The sequence below is a fragment of the Platichthys flesus genome, chromosome 5 (assembly GCF_949316205.1).
Source record: "Platichthys flesus chromosome 5, fPlaFle2.1, whole genome shotgun sequence".
Classification (NCBI taxonomy): domain Eukaryota; kingdom Metazoa; phylum Chordata; class Actinopteri; order Pleuronectiformes; family Pleuronectidae; genus Platichthys; species Platichthys flesus.
In genome coordinates, this window is record NC_084949.1 from 5739518 (window position 1) to 5760314 (window position 20797).

At 41.6% G+C, this 20797-nt stretch overlaps 2 protein-coding genes across 7 annotated transcripts in view; both read left to right on the top strand.

The window, feature by feature from the left end:
- ctnnd1 (catenin (cadherin-associated protein), delta 1) overlaps positions 1-9496 on the top strand; it is a 28433-nt gene extending 18937 nt beyond the window's left edge. For 3 of the 6 annotated variants that reach the window (XM_062387249.1, XM_062387254.1, XM_062387255.1), the window contains 12 exons: positions 991-1108; positions 1376-1532; positions 2389-2406; positions 2786-2851; positions 3072-3199; positions 4022-4172; positions 4304-4499; positions 4594-4787; positions 5459-5506; positions 5711-5793; positions 6885-6939; positions 7358-9496. In XM_062387249.1, the coding sequence (XP_062243233.1) occupies positions 991-1108; positions 1376-1532; positions 2389-2406; positions 2786-2851; positions 3072-3199; positions 4022-4172; positions 4304-4499; positions 4594-4787; positions 5459-5506; positions 5711-5793; positions 6885-6939; positions 7358-7416 (1273 nt within the window). In that variant the 3' untranslated portion in view covers positions 7417-9496. Of the gene's footprint in view, positions 1-990; positions 1109-1375; positions 1533-2388; positions 2407-2785; positions 2852-3071; positions 3200-4021; positions 4173-4303; positions 4500-4593; positions 4788-5458; positions 5507-5710; positions 5794-6884; positions 6980-7357 lie in introns of all 6 variants that reach the window. The other 3 variants (XM_062387252.1, XM_062387253.1, XM_062387250.1) reach the window with 3 other exon arrangements.
- Positions 9497-11153: 1657 nt separating this feature from the next.
- On the top strand, positions 11154-20691 carry LOC133954170 (uncharacterized). The gene is made up of 6 exons (XM_062388487.1): positions 11154-11253; positions 11359-12407; positions 14905-15000; positions 15807-16293; positions 16912-18849; positions 20050-20691. The coding sequence occupies exons 1-6, from the start codon at positions 11181-11183 to the stop codon at positions 20376-20378; spliced, it is 3972 nt and encodes a 1323-aa protein (XP_062244471.1). The 5' UTR covers positions 11154-11180; the 3' UTR covers positions 20379-20691.
- Positions 20692-20797: the final 106 nt, after the last annotated feature.

A 20797-nucleotide genomic window follows, 5' to 3' on the forward strand; every position in this document is an offset into this window, starting at 1 on the left:
TATTGAAAGATGATTCCAGTAGGATTTAGGTAAATTGAATTTTATTTTGTATATAAAGTCGTTTAAAGCAGTAGATGGGAGACTTGGAACCCGTTCTGACTAATAATGACAGGTGTTAACAAATGTACGTAGAGCTGTTCACTTGTGATCAGCCCTCTAAAAAGGACTTTTCACACCTATGATAAGTAGCTCCCTCTGTCCTCACACATGGCTGACCAATGTTGATCAGGGGATGAGCAGTTGGCAGACAGAGGCGGGATTATTTGGTGCTCGTGTGTCCGTGAACAGCTGCTCTGTTATTGTGTCGACTCAAAGGTTAATCTAGAGGTAGAAGATCTAACACTGATTAATCCTACCTCATTGAAGTGCATACTTTCTTTCTCTTCCTGTGTGCAGACAGGATTCACTGACAGTGACTTCACCTGACAGTAGAATCAGAGAAATATAGTTAATGTGGTGGACTATGGCACCTCTCCTGTGCTGCTGTACTGATCTGATTTAGTTTGTATTTACTATCAGAAATGTTGCAGTGAAGTGAAATGAGTGCCCCCTTCTGTGGAGGGGAATGCGTCCTTTTATTGTGTAAGAGGGCGCGTCTGTCACCAGGAAAAACAGGCCAGCACAAAAGACCAAGGCTAGATGTCTTGAGTTTCCTCCTTCTATGGTCCTTTTCTTTACGTCCGTTCTGTATCAGTGAATGAAGAAATAAATGGTATCAATTATCCATCTATCCACTGTTGTTAGAGCTTTTAAATGGGACTCAATCACAGAACGAGGAAAGAAATTGGTCTCGAGCCGTAACTTGAACCGAACTCTTTGTAAAGCAGAAGTTTTTAACAAGAGTTTCATTCAAACAGATCTTTGGGTGAGTGTTCAAGCATTGTGTGCAGGAATTCCTTTTGTAGTGACTTGTTTATTTCTCCAGCAGCTAATCCCTATTTTGTTTTACATTCTTCTTTCTCATCCTCTCAACTTTCCGCTTGTCTGAAGAAACGTGAGTTCGGAGCGAAGTGAGGCGAGGAGGAAGCTGAGGGAATGCACAGGATTGGTCGATTCGCTTATGTACATCGTCCAATCCCAGATCGATTGTAAAGATGTTGACAATAAGGTTTGTGGATTTATTTAACATTTAAAAATTGAAGCATTTTCCCCCTAGTTATCAATTAAATAGATTTTTTGAAGCAATACAGACTATTAAGATGAGGTATTTTTAAAAGAATAATTGAATTAAGATTCAGTGTATATGTTCCACTTCCAGTAGGTGACTTGGTGTATTAATGAGAAACTTTGAAGGATAAGTTTCTATTAATATTAGTAACTATACAATATTGATTCTTCATTCTTTTCCTCTATCATCCCCTTTTCCACCCCCCAGTTGATAGAGAACAGCATGTGTCTGCTGAGGAACTTGTCCTATCAGGTTCACCGTGAAATCCCTGGCTGTGAGCGCTACCAGGAGGCCGCGCCCATCAACCAGGGCCCGGCCCCCTCCGGCCAGAAGGGCGGCTGCTTCAGCTCACGCAAGGGCAAAGGTAAGAGAGGGAGACAAATGTGCAGTATTTGTTTAGTCAGTAGGAGAAAGAATCAAGATAACTGTGATGTCACTGTTGTCAACTCTGTCTTACTCGTCTAATACTCACACACGCACACACACACACAAAAACACACTGGCACAAACAAAACCATTTGCTTGCACAGGAATGTGAACAATTTCCCCGACTGAGAGGAGGCTCATGCCCTCTCACACTCTGTGTTTCACTGAGAGTATTGATTACTTTTTTCTCAACTACACAGCCACTCTCTGCTGCTTTGTGGTTATTTCAGTATTAATTATAAAATGATTTTACAGTGACAAAGACCATCTCTCAACATTGATATTAATAATAATTCAGATACTGTCTCCTCCCTTCTGGGTGTCTTTGTTTTTATATGTTGTTTTATTTAGATAAAATGAGGCAGTGTGAAATTAGTTTGTTTTCATTATCCATCCATCTTTATTTATTAACCAATTAGTGTTGTAGTTTATGAAATTATTTTAATCACAATTTTCTAGGGACCAATGTTTTGCATTTTGTTCCTAGAAAACAAAAGGAACCCGTTTTGCCTCAAACTGAGTGTCCAGAGTGTTTACGATGTGTAACATGAAATTACATGAACACTTTTTTGCTTTGACACCTTCACACTGGGCATGTCACCTAATTGACTGTGTGTGGTGGTAGCAGTGTAATGTAATCTGGTGTTGACTGGGTGCCTCAGTTATGGCTGCTTTGCTCTCATCTTAATGCTCTGTCTTCCTCCTGTTTTGCCATCCTGTCCCTCTTCATCCCTTTCTTTTTTCTGTCTTCTCTCCTCTCCATGTTTCTCTCGTGTTTTTCCGCTGGGCTACAGATGAGTGGTTTTCCAAAGGTAAGCTCCTTACCTCTGTTTGACAGCACTGTGCTTCCGCTGCCTGCTTTTGTTGTAGTAATAGCAGTAGTAGAGTAGCTGTAGCTAACAGGTTGGTACTAACATGCACCCTTCTTTTCACTGCGAGAGAATTATATTGAAATATTCAGATCATTACCATCATCACTCGTTTGTCGGTTTCTATTTTACTCTGACAATATACATCTAACCACAACAATCAAGTACAGCTGTTGTGCAGTTAAATCCTGCATTTAAATTTAGACAGGGTTAAAACTGATTTCAAAGGAAAACGTTGTAGTATAGATGTAGACTGACAGTAGATAGAAAATAAATCTATCATACGTATTTTTAGGACTGTAATTTTGCTGTTTGCTTCCAGGTAGGAAAGATGAGGATGCGGCTGCAGATGTGATAGACATTCCAAAGAGGACTGCACCAGCTAAAGGTAAACACTGGATCCGTCAACACAAATACTGTATATATTGTACCAGGGAAAATAAATAAGCAGGTGCTAATAACCCATATGTTCCTTCTGTCTCTCTTCTACTCTTGTCTTCTCCTCTGTTTCTTCTGCTTATGTTTTACCAATCACCTTATTTCTTAACTCTCCACACTTCCCCGCCCTCTCCACCTGTTCCCCACGCACCCTCCCTCGTTTCCTGTAGGCTACGAGCTGTTGTACCAGCCAGAGGTGGTCCGCATCTATACCTCTCTGCTAAAGGAGTCTAAGAACCCCACTGTGCTGGAAGCATCGGCTGGAGCTGTTCAGAACCTGTGTGCCGGCCGCTGGACTGTAAGAACAACTATCTTTATTTTATTTTTCAGAGCACCATTACTCCCTGTGCTAAGTAACTATTGTCCCAGATTGAGGGAATTAGAGCAAACATGAGTTACAATGCACAACTCTGGCTGTGTACTCCGAAAACAGCCAGAGCTTAAACAACATCATGTAATTTTGAGAAAGTCATGCATAAGCAGCATTTACACATGATGCTGCTTCTACTTTTGACCTTGAACATACACATGTTTTTTTTCGAGGAAACAATTAATAATACAAATCTTTAGAATATTGTAAAGGCAGGTAAGTGGTAAGTCATAAATACTCTTTTAGTGGTTAAATATACTGCATACAATTAGTGACAATTAGAGACTCAATAATCCAGGAAAACGAGTTTGAAATATTACTTAATACTTGCCAACCTCAAGTATGATTTATGATTACTGTGTAAACATTCAGGTTTCTTTTGATATGATCATCTACAAACTGCTGTAAATGTGCTGTTTAATTTTAAAGTTATTATTGCAAATTTAGTCAAAGATGGTGCTTTGTGCACTTCTTTCCATAGTTATATATCTGTTTGCTGAGGGAAGAAAAACTCTTGAGTGCAAATGTGTGTTTTACCTATAAGGGGTGAACAGTGGTGAAGCCGTTGGAATAGAGGCAGGGAGGCACCCTAAGGTTCAGCACGTCATCAAGCAGATAATACGTCCTGGAGAATAATATCAGCATGCATGATACCTTAGGTTGTGTTCACCCAGGGCAGGTCATCAGTCAGTCACACCCTTATAAAGGGGCCCCTTAATTAAACCAAAATATATGTTTGTTTTTGTTTAGTATGGGCGATACATCCGTGCCTTGCTGCGCCAGGAGAAGGGTCTACCCATGATGACCGAGCTGCTGGCACACGGGAACGACCGCGTAGTCCGAGCCATGTCCGGAGCTCTCCGCAACATGGCTATTGATTCACGTAATAGAGATCTACTAGGTGAGTGCTTTCTGTGTGTCTCAGTTGCAGTACGTAAGAGCTCACACTTAAACATGGAATACCAGTAAGATTCATGTACCAGTATTAACCAGAATAATACTGAAATACTTTAACCTCTCGTGTGTTGTTAGGAAAACATGCAGTGCCTCACCTTGTTGCCAACCTGCCCGGTGGGGGTCAGAGTCAGCCGGTGCGAGCGCTGTCAGAAGAGACGGTGGTGTCGGTACTGAGCACACTTCATGAGGTGCTGGGCTCCAGTCTGGAAGCAGCCAAGATCCTCAGGGCCTCACAGGGCATAGAGAGACTGGTTCTCATTAACAAGGACGGGTAAGACAGTTCTCTGTTTCACAGTTTTTAATTTCTTCCGCTCATTGGAATATCTTTTTTTTAAATTCCGTGTCTTCGCTGTCTTGTCCAACAGCAACCGTTCAGAGCGGGAGGTGCGTGGCGCCGGCCTGGTGCTGCAGACAGTGTGGGGCTACAAGGAGCTGCGGCGTACTTTGGAGAAGGACGGCTGGAAGAAGACGGACTTCATGGTCAACCTGAACCCTTCCAGCAACAACAGCAGGGCCAATGGAGGATATGAGGACGGTACACTGCCACTCATAGACAAAGGTGAGGGAGTGAATGGCTCGTTGCCGATGTAGTGAAGCAAAGGTTCCTCTTACCATAGATCTTCTCTAAAGTTTTGTTTGAAAAGCAGCTTTAAGTATTTCCTATTTTTCTGTTCATTGAAATCAAAGCTTTATTAAGACTAATACCTGCAATATATACTAAGCTGACTATTGCTACTCCTTTAAAATGAAATGACTGTGATGTTCATATATTTTAAATTAAGTATTTGGTGTCTGTTATCTGAATAATGATGAATTGATTAAGATTTGGGATATTTCAGTCCAAACTAAGATTTGTCTGATTTACTAGCAGCTTGTCCCTATATAGGCTATTTGCAGATTTCAAAGAATTAACTATGAATTTTTCTTAACCTGCGTAGCATGCAAGACATTTAAGGACCACAGTGGTATATTTTAGATAACCCCCATTAGAGTGATCCATCACCACACTTTGTTTAAATGTCTGTTATATGTGTCTAAGACCTTTATGCTTTTTGACACCGACTTAGAAGTTTCCTAAATTTAACTATATATTTGCAAATAGTAGCTGGCTTGAATTAGACTTCTGTATTTAGTTGGAGATTCTCTGGCTCTCTGAGGGTACAGAAACATTTAACTTTGCAGAGAAACAGTGCTATTGATGCTCAGTGTGTTTGTGTCTTTGATACACAGGCGGCAAAGGGGACCGGGATATGATTCCAATGAATGACTTGGGACCAGGCGAGTGTGAAAACAGAGAACACACACACTAACACACATACCTCGGTTAGGGATTTGGGGATCGAGATTAAAATCATCTGGCTTTTGTCTACAATGTGAATTTTATCGGCTCCGATCGGCTGTGTGGGAAACATGGCACAGACACTGGCAAGACATACCAACACAAATGTTGATCTCTAGGTTAACATATTTTTCTCCTTGAAGATGCCTACTCCACTCTGGACCAGAGAGGGAGAAGGAACACTCTAGATAATACACTCGATCCTGCTGACAAAGATGTAGTACAGGTAAGCACTGGCCACATGTGCACACACAACACCCCTCCTACATACATAACCTGCATGACTGCACCTTAAAGGATATTTAACTAACATCCTTTAATTCTAACATAAGCTCTATTACATATGACCTACACTTCACCTGCAACACATGATTGTGAGAGCAGATGAGAGCAGACTTTTTTTTCATTGCAGAACTTAGTGTAGTCTGTAGAGAAGAAGCTGTCAGGAGGAAAAATGCTGTTGCCACCTCATGTATGGACATGGCTTTTTTAAGTGGTAGTGAAGGTTGCTGGTATTTCCACATTTCGCTATCACAAAACATTGACAACGTTTACATAACAAAGTTTGGACATGTGACCTTATTAATTTATTACAGTGATTAAGGTATCGCACAATTTAGGTTGTGTCACTTTGGTGATGACTATGACGCCGCTATTACAGTAACTCCGACTTAAAGGGATAGTTTGCCAAAAAAAAAAAAATTCACTCATTATCTACTCACCACTATGCCGAGGGAGGGGCGGGTGAAGTGTTGAGTCCACAAAGCACGTTTGGAGTTGCAGCAAAATGCACTACAATTGGAGTAAATGTTGACCACTTCTTAAGAAGTAATAAAACAACAGAAAAACCTAACATGCCTCCATACTTCTCCTGTGGTGTCATCCAAGTGAATTTTCATTTTTCTGTGAAATATCCCTTTAAGCTGAAAAACAGAATGATATGAATGAACATGCTCAAACACACATACACACACACACACACACAGAACTCACATACACAATTCATTTCTCATTAAAGCACTGTGGTTGATGTGAATTGCACATAATTTCTCACTGGTGTTATATTTTCCCCCTGAAACATGTCAACATTTAACAAACCTCTCTAACCCCTTTGTCATTCAATGCCTTATTTCCCTCCACTTTTTTCTCCATCCATCTTCTCCTGTTTCTTTTCCTCTTATTATTCACGTCGTTCCCACTTAACCCTCCTCCTTTACTCACCCCCTCATCGCTTCGTGCCTTGTTTCTATCTCTCCTCCTCTTTCTGTCTGAATCTATCACACACTCCTCCTTTCTCTCTCTCTTTCCCTCTCTCAGGGAGGGATGTATGGGGAGAGGCAGGCCTCTTTGCCTCTAATGGATTCTTACGATGGTTAGGCTACACCCTCTGTCACACTGCATGTCAGCGCATGGTATGTGTGTCCCCCCGGCTGCTGCTCTCAGCTCACTGTATGGCCTGATATCTTGTGTTGTGTAGTACAACTGTGACTGTGTTTTCAGTGAGCTTCCATAATACTGTATTTGAATGTATGGTTTTTGCTCCCCCTTCTGGTGACAATTGTCAGAGAACTTTATTTAGGTTCTCCTCAGATGTGTTTTTTGTTTCTCACTGCACAGTTTGTGTAATTTTTGTCTGAAGTGTTGTAACATTGCTGCCTGCAGCTAAGGTTATGTACCGTACTTTTCCTGTGAATCTTAATTTTCAAACGTGAGTCTTCACACTTGAGGGCCTCACGTTAGCCACTGCGCATGATCAATGCCCTCACTGGTGGCCTCTTCTTCTCTTGCAGAAAAACTGATTGTGTGCATCACAAGACGACAGCCTCCTCCCACCTACTGCCCTTGCTGAACTGACAATGGGGATCACCACGCTGCCGACGGGATTAACACTCAACTCTTCTGTCCCTCCTCACTCTTTTTGCAGCCCATCTCTCTCTCTCTCTCTCTCTCTCTCTCTCTCTCTCTCTCTCTCTCTCTCTCTCTCTCTCTCTCTCTCTCTCTCTCTCTCTCTCTCTCTCTTCCTCTCTTCCTCTTTGTTACATTCCACCCCTGTAACTGACACACTAATGAAACCACATGGAAAACTGAGGGGAGATACACTCCCTGTGGACTAGCGGATGTGACACTATGACCACTTTAAGCTCTGCGCGACCCTAAACTCCCAAAATAAGAAAAGATGCCTACCACTCGATCAGATACTGTGTCAAAAACACTACATCACTTCACGACTACACTACGACTTGTACAACACTAACGCTCATCGGGCGTCAACTTGGGACTTTTGTATCTCCATGAGGTCGGAGCTTAGACTTATTAAACGCATTAAAATGACCCGGCGATCAGAACAGGACACTTTTTGGTGAAACATAAATGGCTATTACACTCTGTTTTGATCAAACTGAGGGAATGTTTCTTTTTTTCTGATTGTTAAATATGACTAAAAAAAACTTCCTACCACTGAGAACCACTGTTTGTCAAGTAATCAGATATGTGTAAACCTTCTGCTTCTGTTTTGGTAGTGGTTGCTAATCTTTTTGCTTTGCTCTGTACCACAGTAATGTACATGTGCCAAATGACACTGCTACTGCTGCGACTGCCAATATTTAATGCAAGAACTTCACACACACATTCACACTCTTTTTAACAGCAGCTACATTGAAATGTCAGTTGTTTTGTTTTGTACGCAGTGTTCGTCAGTGACCGACCATCCCCTAGGTGCATGCGAATGCTGCATAGTTCTGTATTTGATTGTGATCTGTAGATATAAAGGGGACAGAAAATGGAGCGGAGGAATAGACAATATGTCTGTACTATGTTTCTATCTTTGTGTAACATGTAAGCCTCTTTGTAATTCTCTGGGCGATATCACGGGATTCATGGGGTCCATCTCATTGTCCATAATCTTTATGAATGTGTACATACAAGATGGTCTCGAACAGTGGGCTAACTGGAGTGCCTCGCTCATTCAGGATATGTCTGATGGGTGTGCTCAACATGACATTGGTGACCAATCAAAGAGTCTTTTTCTCAGCAGGTTACTAATTGGAATAATACTGTATATGGAACTCAGCAGTTTTCTATTCTGCAAGATGATGGAAGATGTGAACTTGTATGTATGTAAGAGTTGATTCTTTTTTTTTTTTAACGATGTATAAAACTCTTGAGTTCTGTATCATTGACTGCTTCACAACTTCTCAGCTTCAGACCAGTACATGGGAGATGACAGCACTGTCTGCTTTTGTTCCAGTGCTCGTTCTGTAGACAAATGCATATTCCTAGTGCAGAGTGAGATGTAGATACTTACTGAGTGGTAGATTTAAAGAAGCACTGGGGTGGCTTATGTGTGGTCCCCCCCCCCCCCCCCTTATGTTTTATTTGAACCTTTTCTGAGTTGTCCATGCCAACTGAAACACTACAGAGGAACCCTTATTTTCTCAAAGTAACACGTTGCTTTTGAGAGCAGGCCGACTAAAAGACAAGAGGAGCGTGAGGGTTTGTGGTAGAAAATCTGTGTAAGGAGGCATAGACCAGAATTTGCTATCTGATAAAATGGAGAAAAAAATAAAAGCACATTAAAACTATATATACAAGAGAATATTTGTTAATTTTAATGATTTTATATACTTTTTTTTTGATATTCTGATTTGGGTTTAATTGTTTCGGGTGCTCTGGGTGAACGCATATGCAATCAGTTTTTATGTTTAGATTGAAAACTCTGAGTTAATGTCTTAAATGCAGATTACGTTAGCTAAACAAAATCCTCCAATAGTCATCACATACTGGAACACTAATGGATAAATACAAAATCTGATTCTGGACTACACCTTAATCTCTTTGCCTTGGCTCTTAAAAGTTGCACATTCTCATTTATGAATGAATTATGTAACTAGCAATACTGTTTTTAATAAAAAAGAAAATGATTTCTCGTAGCCTTTGTTTTTTTTGTTGAGCTCACGGCTTCGTGATGGGTGACCCGCCCAGCAGATGGCGCTGTCAGTCATTGCCTCGGTCACTCTCAGGTGAGAGGGAGGTGGTTAGCATCCAGAGCCTCTGACGTTATTTCACAGGTTTAGCTCAATGTCGCTTGAATTAAAGTGTAAAGCCCAAATCTACTGCGACAGGAAAATACTGGTAAGTGTCCTTTTCCATCTACGACGGTTTAGCCTCAATGTTGGCTATTTTACTACAGAGCTAGCTAACTTGCTAATTAAATAGTTGAAGTTGCACTGATTTAAAAGTCGAATAACGTTTATAAAACCTAACGGGATACATTTTTGAAAGAATCATTTGTGAATGTTGTGGTCCTTGCATATTTAATTACGCTGTTGAACAACCCCCCCCCCTCCTCCTTCTCTGCTAATAAGTTAGCTAGCTACTAGCCGCAAAGTGATTAATTGTGCTACTATCTGCATTTTAACGGCTAACTTATTGTGGAGGCGATTCGTCAAGTTGAAGCATGTGGCTAAAGCAGCTGCCAGAGGTAAAGACATGAGGTTGACTGTAAAATTAAATATGTTTAAAGATCAAGTTCGTCAAGGCTAACGTAGCACGAGCGCAGCTCTACTGCACCACGTGCTGTTGAGCCGTCACCTGCTATCATAATAAATCGAACCGAGACGTGCCGAGCCATACTCAGCTGTGGTGACAATACAAATGGGTCTAGTCCTGATATACAAATAAAAAAACTACATGAACTTAATAGAAAAGACAAAATATAATAAACAATCAACTTTTCAACAAAGACTTCACTCCCACGTCATAATGATAAGTGACGTCCTGAACTTTACCACTAGAGGACCATATAGAGGCCCTGAACAAATCCTTTGCCAACAAATGCATTGGCAGCAAATGTTGAAAAAGTAATAGACATGAATGCAGAAAGAAGAAGTGGCTGGAAAAGGCTGAAGAAAATACAGCACAGAGTCGCTTATGATGGCTGCACAAGATCATGTGCTGAGCACAAGACTCCTCCAAAGGTGGTTGAGAAAGAGCGAGCTAAGGTCTTGTGGGACTTCCAGATCCAGGCAGATAAATGGTGAGGTGAACAAACCGCCGAAGACGGCAGCTATGATGGATGTAGCGATCTCAAGGGACATGGACATCAAGAAGAATAAACCTGTGAGGCTTGAAAAATACCAAGGGCTGGAGGAGATGCTGGAGATTTTTTTTTTTGTGAATGCAACAGTGGTGCCAGTGGTAAAAGAAGCACTACGGGCTGTTAACCCCAAACTGAGAGAGTGACTGCAACCAATGCCAGGAACAAAATCTGTGATCTGTTTAGAAGAGAGCAGCCCTAGGAGCCCCTGACTTATTGCAAAGAACCCTCAGGCTCCCTCTGGTGGAAGACTCGAACTTAAAGAAAGAAATTCAAGACCACCAGCATAGAGCTAGTGTGGATATTTTTATGTAGACACATTGTGTACAGGTATAGCTTCACCTGAACATATGCAAATATAGTTAACGTACCACTAGTACCACGAGTGAGTGTTCTGGATCTTTGTCTATTCGTCCATAACAGTTTTTAACCCCAATCCTTCACTCTTGTCCTCCACCTTTTTCTTTCCTCCAAGTTCCTATGTGGACATGCAGAGATACTGGTGGCCCGGCTTTGAGATGCAGCTTGTGGGAGAGCTGCAGAAACAACAAAACAACTCCCAGTTCTGTGATACCCTGCTACAGACGGAGGGTGAGCCCTACAGCGTATAAAAACACACTGCTGATGGAGCACACAGTTTAAATTCAAGTGAAACCAAATATATAAACTTATTTTTAATCACCTTTTTGTGTGAAGGTATTTCAGTACCCGCCCACAGTTGCGTTCTTGCAGCGCTCAGCCCTTACCTGTCTTGGAAGCTGTCGTCCTCCCCGTCACCTCCATCCGGCCAGAAGTATCAGCTTCAGCTCCAGGCTGTGAAGGCCCAGACCCTGCTGAAGCTGGTTGGTCTGCTGTACTCTGGCGAGATGGAGGTAAAAGGGAGCGTGGAGCAGAACGACGTGCTGGCGTTAGCTCGCCAGTTTGAGATCACAGACCTAAAAGAGGGGGGAATATGGAGGGCAGAACCCCAGGAGAGGAGGCGGAAGATTCCCGAGAGTGAAAGACAGAATGGCTTTCAAGCAGAAAAGGAGAAAAGGAGGGATGAAAGCAGGATAACGAAAGATGCACAAGTTCAGGCGGATATGGCTGAAAGGAAGGATACAGATGCTCCAGCTGAAAAGAGAACTACTACATCTACAGGAACACAGACTGTTATAGCTGTTGAAAGGTCATTGGTCAGGTTTATTGATTGCTCCACACAAGTTGCCCCTCCAACCCCAGAGCCTGGAGCTCAAAGTTTGGATCTTCCTGTCATGTTGCAACCCCAAAGCATCACACAAGTTAAACAATTATCCTCCATGTCTTGCCCAGTCATTCCCAGCATGCACAGTGGCGTACCAAGTGAGGGAAACTCTCCATTAAGCAATCCCTGTAGAATTTTGACCAATAGCACTTCAACTCAAGCTTTGTCCAGGGACATGTTGACTTTCGGGCTCTCTCTTGATGATGACTCGAACTCCCAAAGGCATCAGGAAGACAACACTGTCCAGCAGTCGTCTGAGTTTGAGGAAAGCATACAGGTTTTGGCAGATTATGGGACAAACCCTGAGAATGGAAAAAGAGACGGTGAGACGGCTGACAGCAAACGAGATACAGAGCAGCCAAGCCAAGTTAACAGAGATGAGACACCAGAGAAAGAGAGAGCAAAGTCTTCAGACAAGAGGCACGTCTGTGTCGGGATGAAGAGCCTGGCCAAAATGAAACAGTTGCAGGAGACGACAGAGACCACTCAGATTTCTGCCAAGGTTAGTTGTGAACATAAACTCTGACACTAATGTATATTATCACCACTGACACATGCACCCTCCTCCTATGGAGGACCATACATGACATAAGTAAAAATAAATAAATAAATAAATGTATAAATAAATACAGAAATAAATAAATAAATGAATAAATAAAAATGGAAATAAATAAATAAATACAGAAATAAATAAATAAATATGTTAATACCAAAAGAAATGTCAAAAGAAATGTCTTAAATATATTTTAACATTTATTTTTTCCCTGATACATTTCCTTTGCATTTGCAGTGTCCTTATGCTAATGAGAAAGGCGGGCCTAACCGCAGTCTCATGCAGGATTGGTCACAGGAGTGTAATGATCCAGCCCTACTACTTCTGCCTTTCAATGCTGGTGTCCAGTAGCTGTTTGCAGCGTTGAGCCAGTTCACACTTAAAATGAACTAGTTCAAGTTCAGAGGGTTAGTTAAGGTTATTTTTTATTGGGATGATTTAGCTGTCAGTAGTCCTGACTGTGAGCGACACGTCTCGTGTTGTACTGAGCACAATGAGCGAGCCATGAGGAGAAGGAGGAAACAGAAACTCCAGCTCGGTACAAACCACCTGCCGCCTCTGCTCTGAACATGAAGCCGCTGATCTATGAGTAGATGTGACCAGAGAAGCTCTGTGTTTTCACTGTTTCCACTGTTCCACAGAGTCACTAACTGGCTGTTACACGGTGAAGAGCTCAATCTCAGTCACTGCCCGTGTCTCTGAGCGAGTGTGTGACGGAGCGCAGGGGCTGTGTGTGTGTGTAGCTCAGTTGACCAATCCTGCTCGAGACTGAGGTTAGGCCCGCCTTTCTCATTAGCATAAGGACACTGAAATGTGGAAATAAATAAATGTGGAAATAAATAAAAGTTGCAATAAAAGTGGAAATAAATAAATAAATGTGGAAATAAGTTTAAGACATTGATTTATTTAATTCTGCATTTATTTCCATATTTATTTATTTATTTCCACATTTATTCCAACTTTTATTTTTCGATTTCAGTGTCCTTATGCTAATGAGAAAGGCGGGCCTAACCTCAGTCTCGAGCAGGATTGGTCAACTGAGCTACACACACACAGCCCCTGCGCTCCGCCACACACTCGCTCAGAGACACGGGCAGTGACTGAGACTTGATCTCTTCACCGTGAAACAGCCAGTTAGTGACTTTGTAGAACAGTGGAAACAGTGAAAACACAGAGCTTCTCTGGTCACATCTGCTCAGAGATCAGCGGCTTCATGTTCAGAGCAGAGGCGGCAGGTGGTTTGTACCGAGCTGGAGTTTCTCCTTCCTCCTCTCGGCTCGCTCCTTGTGCTCATTACAACACGAGACGTGACGCTCACAGTCAGGACTACTGACACCTAAATCATCCCAATAAAAAATAACCTTAACTGACCCTCTGAACTTGAACTAGTTCATTTTAAGTGTGAACTGGCTCAACGCTGCAAACAGCTACTGGACACCAGCATTGAAAGGCAGAAGTAGTAGGGCTGGATCATTACACTCCTGTGACCAATCCTGCATGAGACTGCGGTTAGGCCCGCCTTTCTCATTAGCATAAGGACACTGCAAATGCAAAGGAAATGTATCAGGGAAAAAATAAATGTTAAAATATATTTAAGACATTTCTTTTGACATTTCTTTTGGTATTAACATATTTATTTATTTATTTCTGTATTTATTTATTTATTTCCATTTTTATTTATTCATTTATTTATTTATTTCTGTATTTATTTATACATTTATTTATTTATTTATTTTTACTTATGTCATGTATGGTCCTCCATATCCTCCTAAATCTCCTGACATAGTCTAGAGTGGCTTTATGTCAGAATGCATCCTCCACATGATTCCCTGCAAGCGAGGGGATATGTTGATGACGTTTCGACAAACACAAAAATGGAAATACAAAAATCTCAGGATTATAACGCTGAGCCGTATATGGATAAAATAAAGACTAAGATGTCAAGAGAGATTAAAGTGATAAGGACAGACACCAGTGTTGATGTGCTGTTAACACATTTTTTAATTTATCTGTGAAAGGCAAACTGGAAACAGTCTGGGCTCAATTGGGTTGAATTTTTTTCATTATGATAAAATGCAATTGAGTGTCAGGCTAGACAGCAAAATTATACTGGAATAGACAATTGTCCAAAATCACATTGTACAAATCTTAATTCCAACACATTTTCTGTTGTTTTATTGGATATCATATTGTTGACTTCCTGCTGTTGTCAGTGTGCGATTATTTCCTGACAAACAAGGTTTCTTATCCACTTAACTGCTGTTGTATAAAGTTTACTTACATCTGTATTTACCGTTCCACGCTTCAGTTCATGAAAAAAAAAACGCAAGGAAACTGTATTTTCATGACAAAGTTGTCTCAACTTGAATCTGGTGTTTGTGATGTCTTCTCAGTGCCTTTAACTCGGCATTCTCATCGTTGCTGTGTTTTTCTTCCCTGCGTGCAGGTGAAGCTGAGGAGGAAGAACACAGGAGAAATGTGGGAGGTGGTGAGAGGGCAAGACACAGGTGACACCCTGTCAAGCTTTACCTCACTTAAACAGGTAGATAAGTATGACCATGAATCTATATATGATTTGATAAGATGATATGGTGTGTTCAGAATAACATGAATTTATCATTATAATGTCCATTAAATGCTGGACAATGTGTCTTTCTGGCGCAGGGAAGTGTTTTGACAGGATAATAAGTAAAGCTTATAGAAGACAGCCACCCACAAATACATCATTAATTGTGTATATAAGGTGTAGGTGTTTTATCATAAACAACTACATACATTTAACCTTGAAACTCATGTTACTGTTACTGCAGCTACAACTCTGGGTCATATTAACTCCCCTGCATAACATCAATTATTGAAGTTGAAAAAAAATTGAAGCGTGAAAAATTGTTTTCTAAGTCAATTTTCAAAACAAACATTCAACCATTGCTTTTTTACGTCTGCCAAAGAGGTTGTTAACCCCCCACCCCCCTCCATGCGTTTGTTAGCAAGATTATGCAAATAACACTGGACTGATTACCATGAAATATTTTTCAACACTCTCATTGATTTTTCACAGCATTATTCATGGCTCTTTGTGAAAATAATCAGGCGTGTTTAGAGGATATTTATGTTTATCTAGTTTTTAGTGGAAGGGTTTTGTTAGCCAATGGAAAAATGGACACAAGTTTGATTCAAAGAATATCCCAAAAGAAGCACAATCTGAACTTTACATGTGGGGTTAGCAGAAAACAGTTATAAAGGGTATTGTTTTTATGAATGACCCCATTTTATATTTGGAATCTTATTTTTACCCTGAACCTAACAGAAGATCTGCTTCTTGCTCACATCTTCTTCACTTGTCTACAGGACAAAACACCAAACACAGATGTTTTACACGTCCCACCTCCTCCCTCCACTGTCCAGCCAAGCTCAGATCAGAAACCAGACTCCCTCTTTCTTCAGCCGGCCACCACTAACTCCCCCAAATCACCACCTCACCCCAATACTTTGTCTGACTCCCAAGAGCCATCTAACAACTGCTTCACCCCAAACCAAAACGATGGCATAGAGGCCTCCCCACTCCTCCAGGGTCAGGGCTCTGTAGAGGAGTCTGATGAGCAGATAGAAAAGCTGCTAGAGGACATCATGATGGGCCTCAACATCCTGCCCAACCTGGAGAGGGACTGCAGTGGGGCTCATCACGGTCAGCAGAGCCAAGGAGGAGGATCTTCTGTCTGCCATATCCCTGTTGCACATAAAGAAGCACGCCACAGTCATATGCAAGCTGGTGTCAGCACTGCAGGGTGTGTGTTTTACCAGGATTTGGGGACACCAAATTGCTCAACAGATACAGGTATGTAGATGCTTTAGTTTGCTTTAGATAAGTTAACTTAGTTAACGGAAAATCCCCAAAAAACCATAATATTTACCATAATATTTAAATAATCCAAGAATCACTGAGTGAGACAAGCCCAGAAAATGTTGTAGCTGCCCAATCTGTGGCCCAGGGAGTGGATATGGATTGATTTTCACATAACTTTAGTTCATGTTTGATTTCCTGTCGATTGATTGTTTAAGCTTATTTTAAGCACAGAGCAGTATTTTCAAAATAACTCTGAATCTTGTATTGTTTGGTAAACTCACTTCTTATTTGATTACATCAACAGACAATCAAAGGCTACAGCCATAATATGTATTAAACCTGTCCACCCAAGCTGTTTTAGCTCAGTTTCAGTTTCGATCTCTGTTCATACTGTAAACACATGTTGCATGATCATTCATGTTCACTGTGTATGTGTACTCTAGGGTACTGTGGTCGGCAAACGTGAACGTAGCAACAGTGATGCGTTGTAATACTAAAATGTAGTGGTATGGATGTAGCCTCTATCCAAATCCACCACCCTAACATTCAACCACTGCAGATTTGGTAAATCATGATGGACTGATGTCAGTCTTCCCACCGGTTGTACAGGTATCCTCTGTTGTTTCACAGCTCAGAACCTGCCCAGCTGCTCCGCACTTTCATCTGTTCTACCAGACAGTGCCCTGATCCAGCAGCAGCAGCAGGACTTCTCTTCACAGTATCATTCATCTGTCAGATCCATGTGGCAACGAGATGGAATGAACCATCAGAGAACGCCACTCTCCAAAACTCGAGAAAGTGTATGTCCTGCAGCATCTACAGCAAGATCACTCATACCCTCAGCTTTCTTCTCTGCTGGGCAGAAAATAAATTACTCAGCATTCCAGGAACCGGCTTCACGACCAAATCTGCACAAATTTGACAGCTTCCCTCTGGCAAATGGGAATGAGCCACAGTCCATTCATTCTCTGCCATTACCTTGCATGGCTGATTTCCGACTTCCTCGATGTCTCTCTCCCTTAGAGCCGTGTACTTCATCAGCAAATTATCAGCGTGTCCTAAACAACTCAATGAATATTGGCAATAAATTTCAGCAGCAGCCATCTCTACAAAGGCGACCCTGGCTCGCAGAAAACCCTGTATCATTGCAGCTCCCTCTGAGTACCATTACTCCCAGAAAAAATGAAAGTGCGTCTTTACCACAGGATATAAATGGCCGCTGTTGGTCAAAGCTTAGACAAGAACATGTGGAGTTGAAGCAGCCGAATGGAGGAACCTGGACAGGATCTTGTACTGGGAAAGAAGTGGCCACGAGAAAAACGGCATCTGCTGATCAATCAAATCCTCTGGAGCTTAAACATAAACCCAGGAAGATGAAAGAACTCAACACTACAGGTGTTAAAGTCGCACGTAAAAGAAAGACGAGAAAGTCCACCAGTCATCAGCAAGATGCTGCTGGTTCTATATTGACATACAAGGACGTGAAAATCAGTGATGCAACAAAGAGCAAAATCAACTTGAGCATTTGTCAAGTCAGTTTGTCGAGTAACAATGTGCTGGCGAAGGAAAGAGAAAAGGCAGCAGGCACTTTGAGCAGTCCATCCAAATTTGTTAGGAAGCCAAATCAGTCGTTGGTCACAGAAAGTCTAAGAAAGAACCGCAGGCAGCCTGGGCTGAGCGCTTACCGAACTCCAATCAAAACCAGGGGTTTTGTAAAAATAATCCAAGAATCACTGAGTGAGACAAGCCCAGAAAATGTTGTAGCTGCCCAATCTGTGGCCCAGGGAGTGGTGAACAAACAAGAAGTCGTACGCCGAAAGCGTGGAAGACCAAAGAAAACCCCTCCAGCTCTTACTGCTCCAAACAACATCCCTGCTGTGGACAAAGAGGACAGCCACAATGAAGGAAGTCATCAGCAGACGGTCAGTTTGCCGAAGGACGATTTGGAAAAGGGGGACAAAACAAAGCAAAGGTGCAAAAAAAGAAGGCGGAATAGAAGTAAAGAAGCAGGGGAGGTTCCACTGAAGAAGTCCATTGAGATAGATTGCCACCCTGAAGGAGATATTACTGACATAAACCCAGACATGAGAGTACCTGGGGTCAATAAACGACCTCGAATGGTTATTCTGAAGGAGTTTCAGAAGCTTATTAAGAGTCAAACCTTAAAGATGAGGAAGTCGAAAGAAAACAAGCAAACCAATAAACCTGAAAGAGTGGCAGAGAGTGACGGGGTGGCTACCTTAGACAGCACATGTAAAAAACCGACTGAGGTGTTCGTGAAGGACGTGGAAATTGTTAAGCCTCAAGACAGGCGCAAGAGGGAAGGATCTCAGGCCGTGGTCACCATCGATACAAATCACAATCAAGTCTTCAACGAATCAACAGAGGAGAAAAGTAATTCACAGCGAGAAGAAAGCGGCAGCTCTACCAGTAAGGAGACGAGTGTGATCTGTGGGGAAAAGCTACCGGCCTTTTCCTTTGCTGCTTTGGAAGAAGTGTCCAAGCTATCAGCAGACAGGGAGCCGCCGCTGAAGAACCCTGATGAAGGTTAGACCTTTGTTCTGCCCTTTTTTTTGCTGTGTTCAGTGAAATATAAATGTCATATCAGGAACTTAGGAACTGAACTCTAGCTAATGAACCATTGAAACATTTTAATTTTAATCATTGGTTCGGCTGAATAACGTTGGTGTCATCTGGTGGTAATATGAAGAATTACACTATTATTGAGTTGTTATTTTAATGAAAAACAAGATAGACATAACTCCCTTTATTCAGGTATGACTGGAACCCTGTTTAAAGGCTTAGTTCAACCAGATCACAAACATCTTCTCCAGTTTATCTTAAGTGGTATTAATCTGAGTCTGAGGAAGCTCGTGATAAAGCAGTGGTTGTGTAGTACAATGCACTCATGCAGGACTCGCACGTATGTGTTAATTAATCAACTGAAATACTTTTCATGGCTTTAGAGGGGTGATGTCATGTGTTGCCCAACTGTATCATGGTTACTTTAGGCTGTTTTGTCGCAGAAGTTGAGCAGAGCTTAACTTTTCAGGTAGCAACAGAGGCACCAGCCGATCGAATGATTTAATGTGAAAAAAGGAGCCAGAGGCAGTTGGTGAACTGGGTATGTGTTCATCTGAGTGTGGATTTAATTTCCTGTGCACTTATCTCGAACATTGTATTGAGCATGACACCTCGCATGACACTGCTGTGTTGTGTGATGAAATCATATAACAGTATTTGTTGTTGTGAGGATAACACTGGCATTAAGCGTCTTGCACGCGCACTCTCAAGAGGTAAAGCATCGCATACGTGTGAGTTCAGCATCTGTGAATGTATTATTTCAGCTCTAACACTAATGCATCCCTATTCAGTTTAGGTTGTGTGGTCCCAACATAGAGGTCGGCTCTGTGTGCAAAACAACAAACAACATAATTCTCTTAAATAAATTTGCCATAATCTCTTTTCAGTTAAAAACCACTATTTTAGGCAACTGAGAAGTTTGGAGAGGAAATGTGTTTCTGGTGGAACGGTAAGACATGAGACCCAAATAAACAGCTATTTTTTACATTATGTTTTACATGTCGGACAAAGGGATGAAGCTCCACAAAATCAATCACTTAGGCCTCATACTTGAATTATTTCTCATTGCAATAAACTTTAAAAAAGGCTCACTAACTTAGGAAACAGGTGACAAAATAATCAATCTTTATCTTTTTTTGTTTCGGCTGGAACAACCTGATACAGGAGCTTCAAATACAACACAGCAGACTGCCGTCCAGGATGAGGAAGGCTCGCCTCCCAGTGACCTGCCTCAGAAAGACAAACCCTCAGATGACTGCTTGCTGTCCCAGACACCTGAGAAAACTGGTCCAGGTCTGTCCGATGCTGGTGGAATCAGCCGGACCCCAGACTGTGAGGAGGAGGAAGACGAGGAGGAGGTGGATGTCCTGCTGTACTCTCCAGTCAAACTACAGAGCAGAGAGGATGGACTACACAACATTCAGATAATACCAGATGAAGAGGAGGAGGAAGACGTGGATGAGATTGATGTGACTGGAGATGAGGAAGAGTAAAGTTCAGACACAGTTTTATGTTCTCTGTGGTCTGATGGTATTAAGTTATTAAGTTCACACAAGTGAAGTGTGTATATAAGAATCAGAGGTTTATTGCATTCATTTCGTTCAGCAGACTTGCCTGAAAGAGTTGTTTAGTTTTGATTAACAACATGTTGAAGCATTAATACAAGTCTGAAACAAGTTCTTAATGTTGTTTACATGTTTGTTAATGTAATAATTTTACATTTTGAGAGAAAAAGGGAAGGTCAGACTGTTAAAAATATTCAGAGTCTGTATTTGTGTGAAAACATGATTATGGCCATAATAAAAACAGTCTCCTTACATGCAATTGTTTTTTCCACTTGCAAAACCACAGTTTTCTTCTCACTCCGCCAGAGGGCGCGCTTGCTCTTCGCCCCCGTCTGAATCCAACTTTA

Bases quoted from the DNA above. Each gene is read 5' to 3' on its own strand.
- LOC133954170 (XM_062388487.1), top strand. From the start codon at position 11,181: ATGCAGCTTGTGGGAGAGCTGCAGAAACAACAAAACAACTCCCAGTTC. The intron at 11,254-11,358 runs GTGAGCCCTACA...TTTTGTGTGAAG, and splicing joins TACCCTGCTACAGACGGAGG to GTATTTCAGTACCCGCCCAC. The intron at 16,294-16,911 runs GTATGTAGATGC...CCGGTTGTACAG, and splicing joins AAATTGCTCAACAGATACAG to GTATCCTCTGTTGTTTCACA.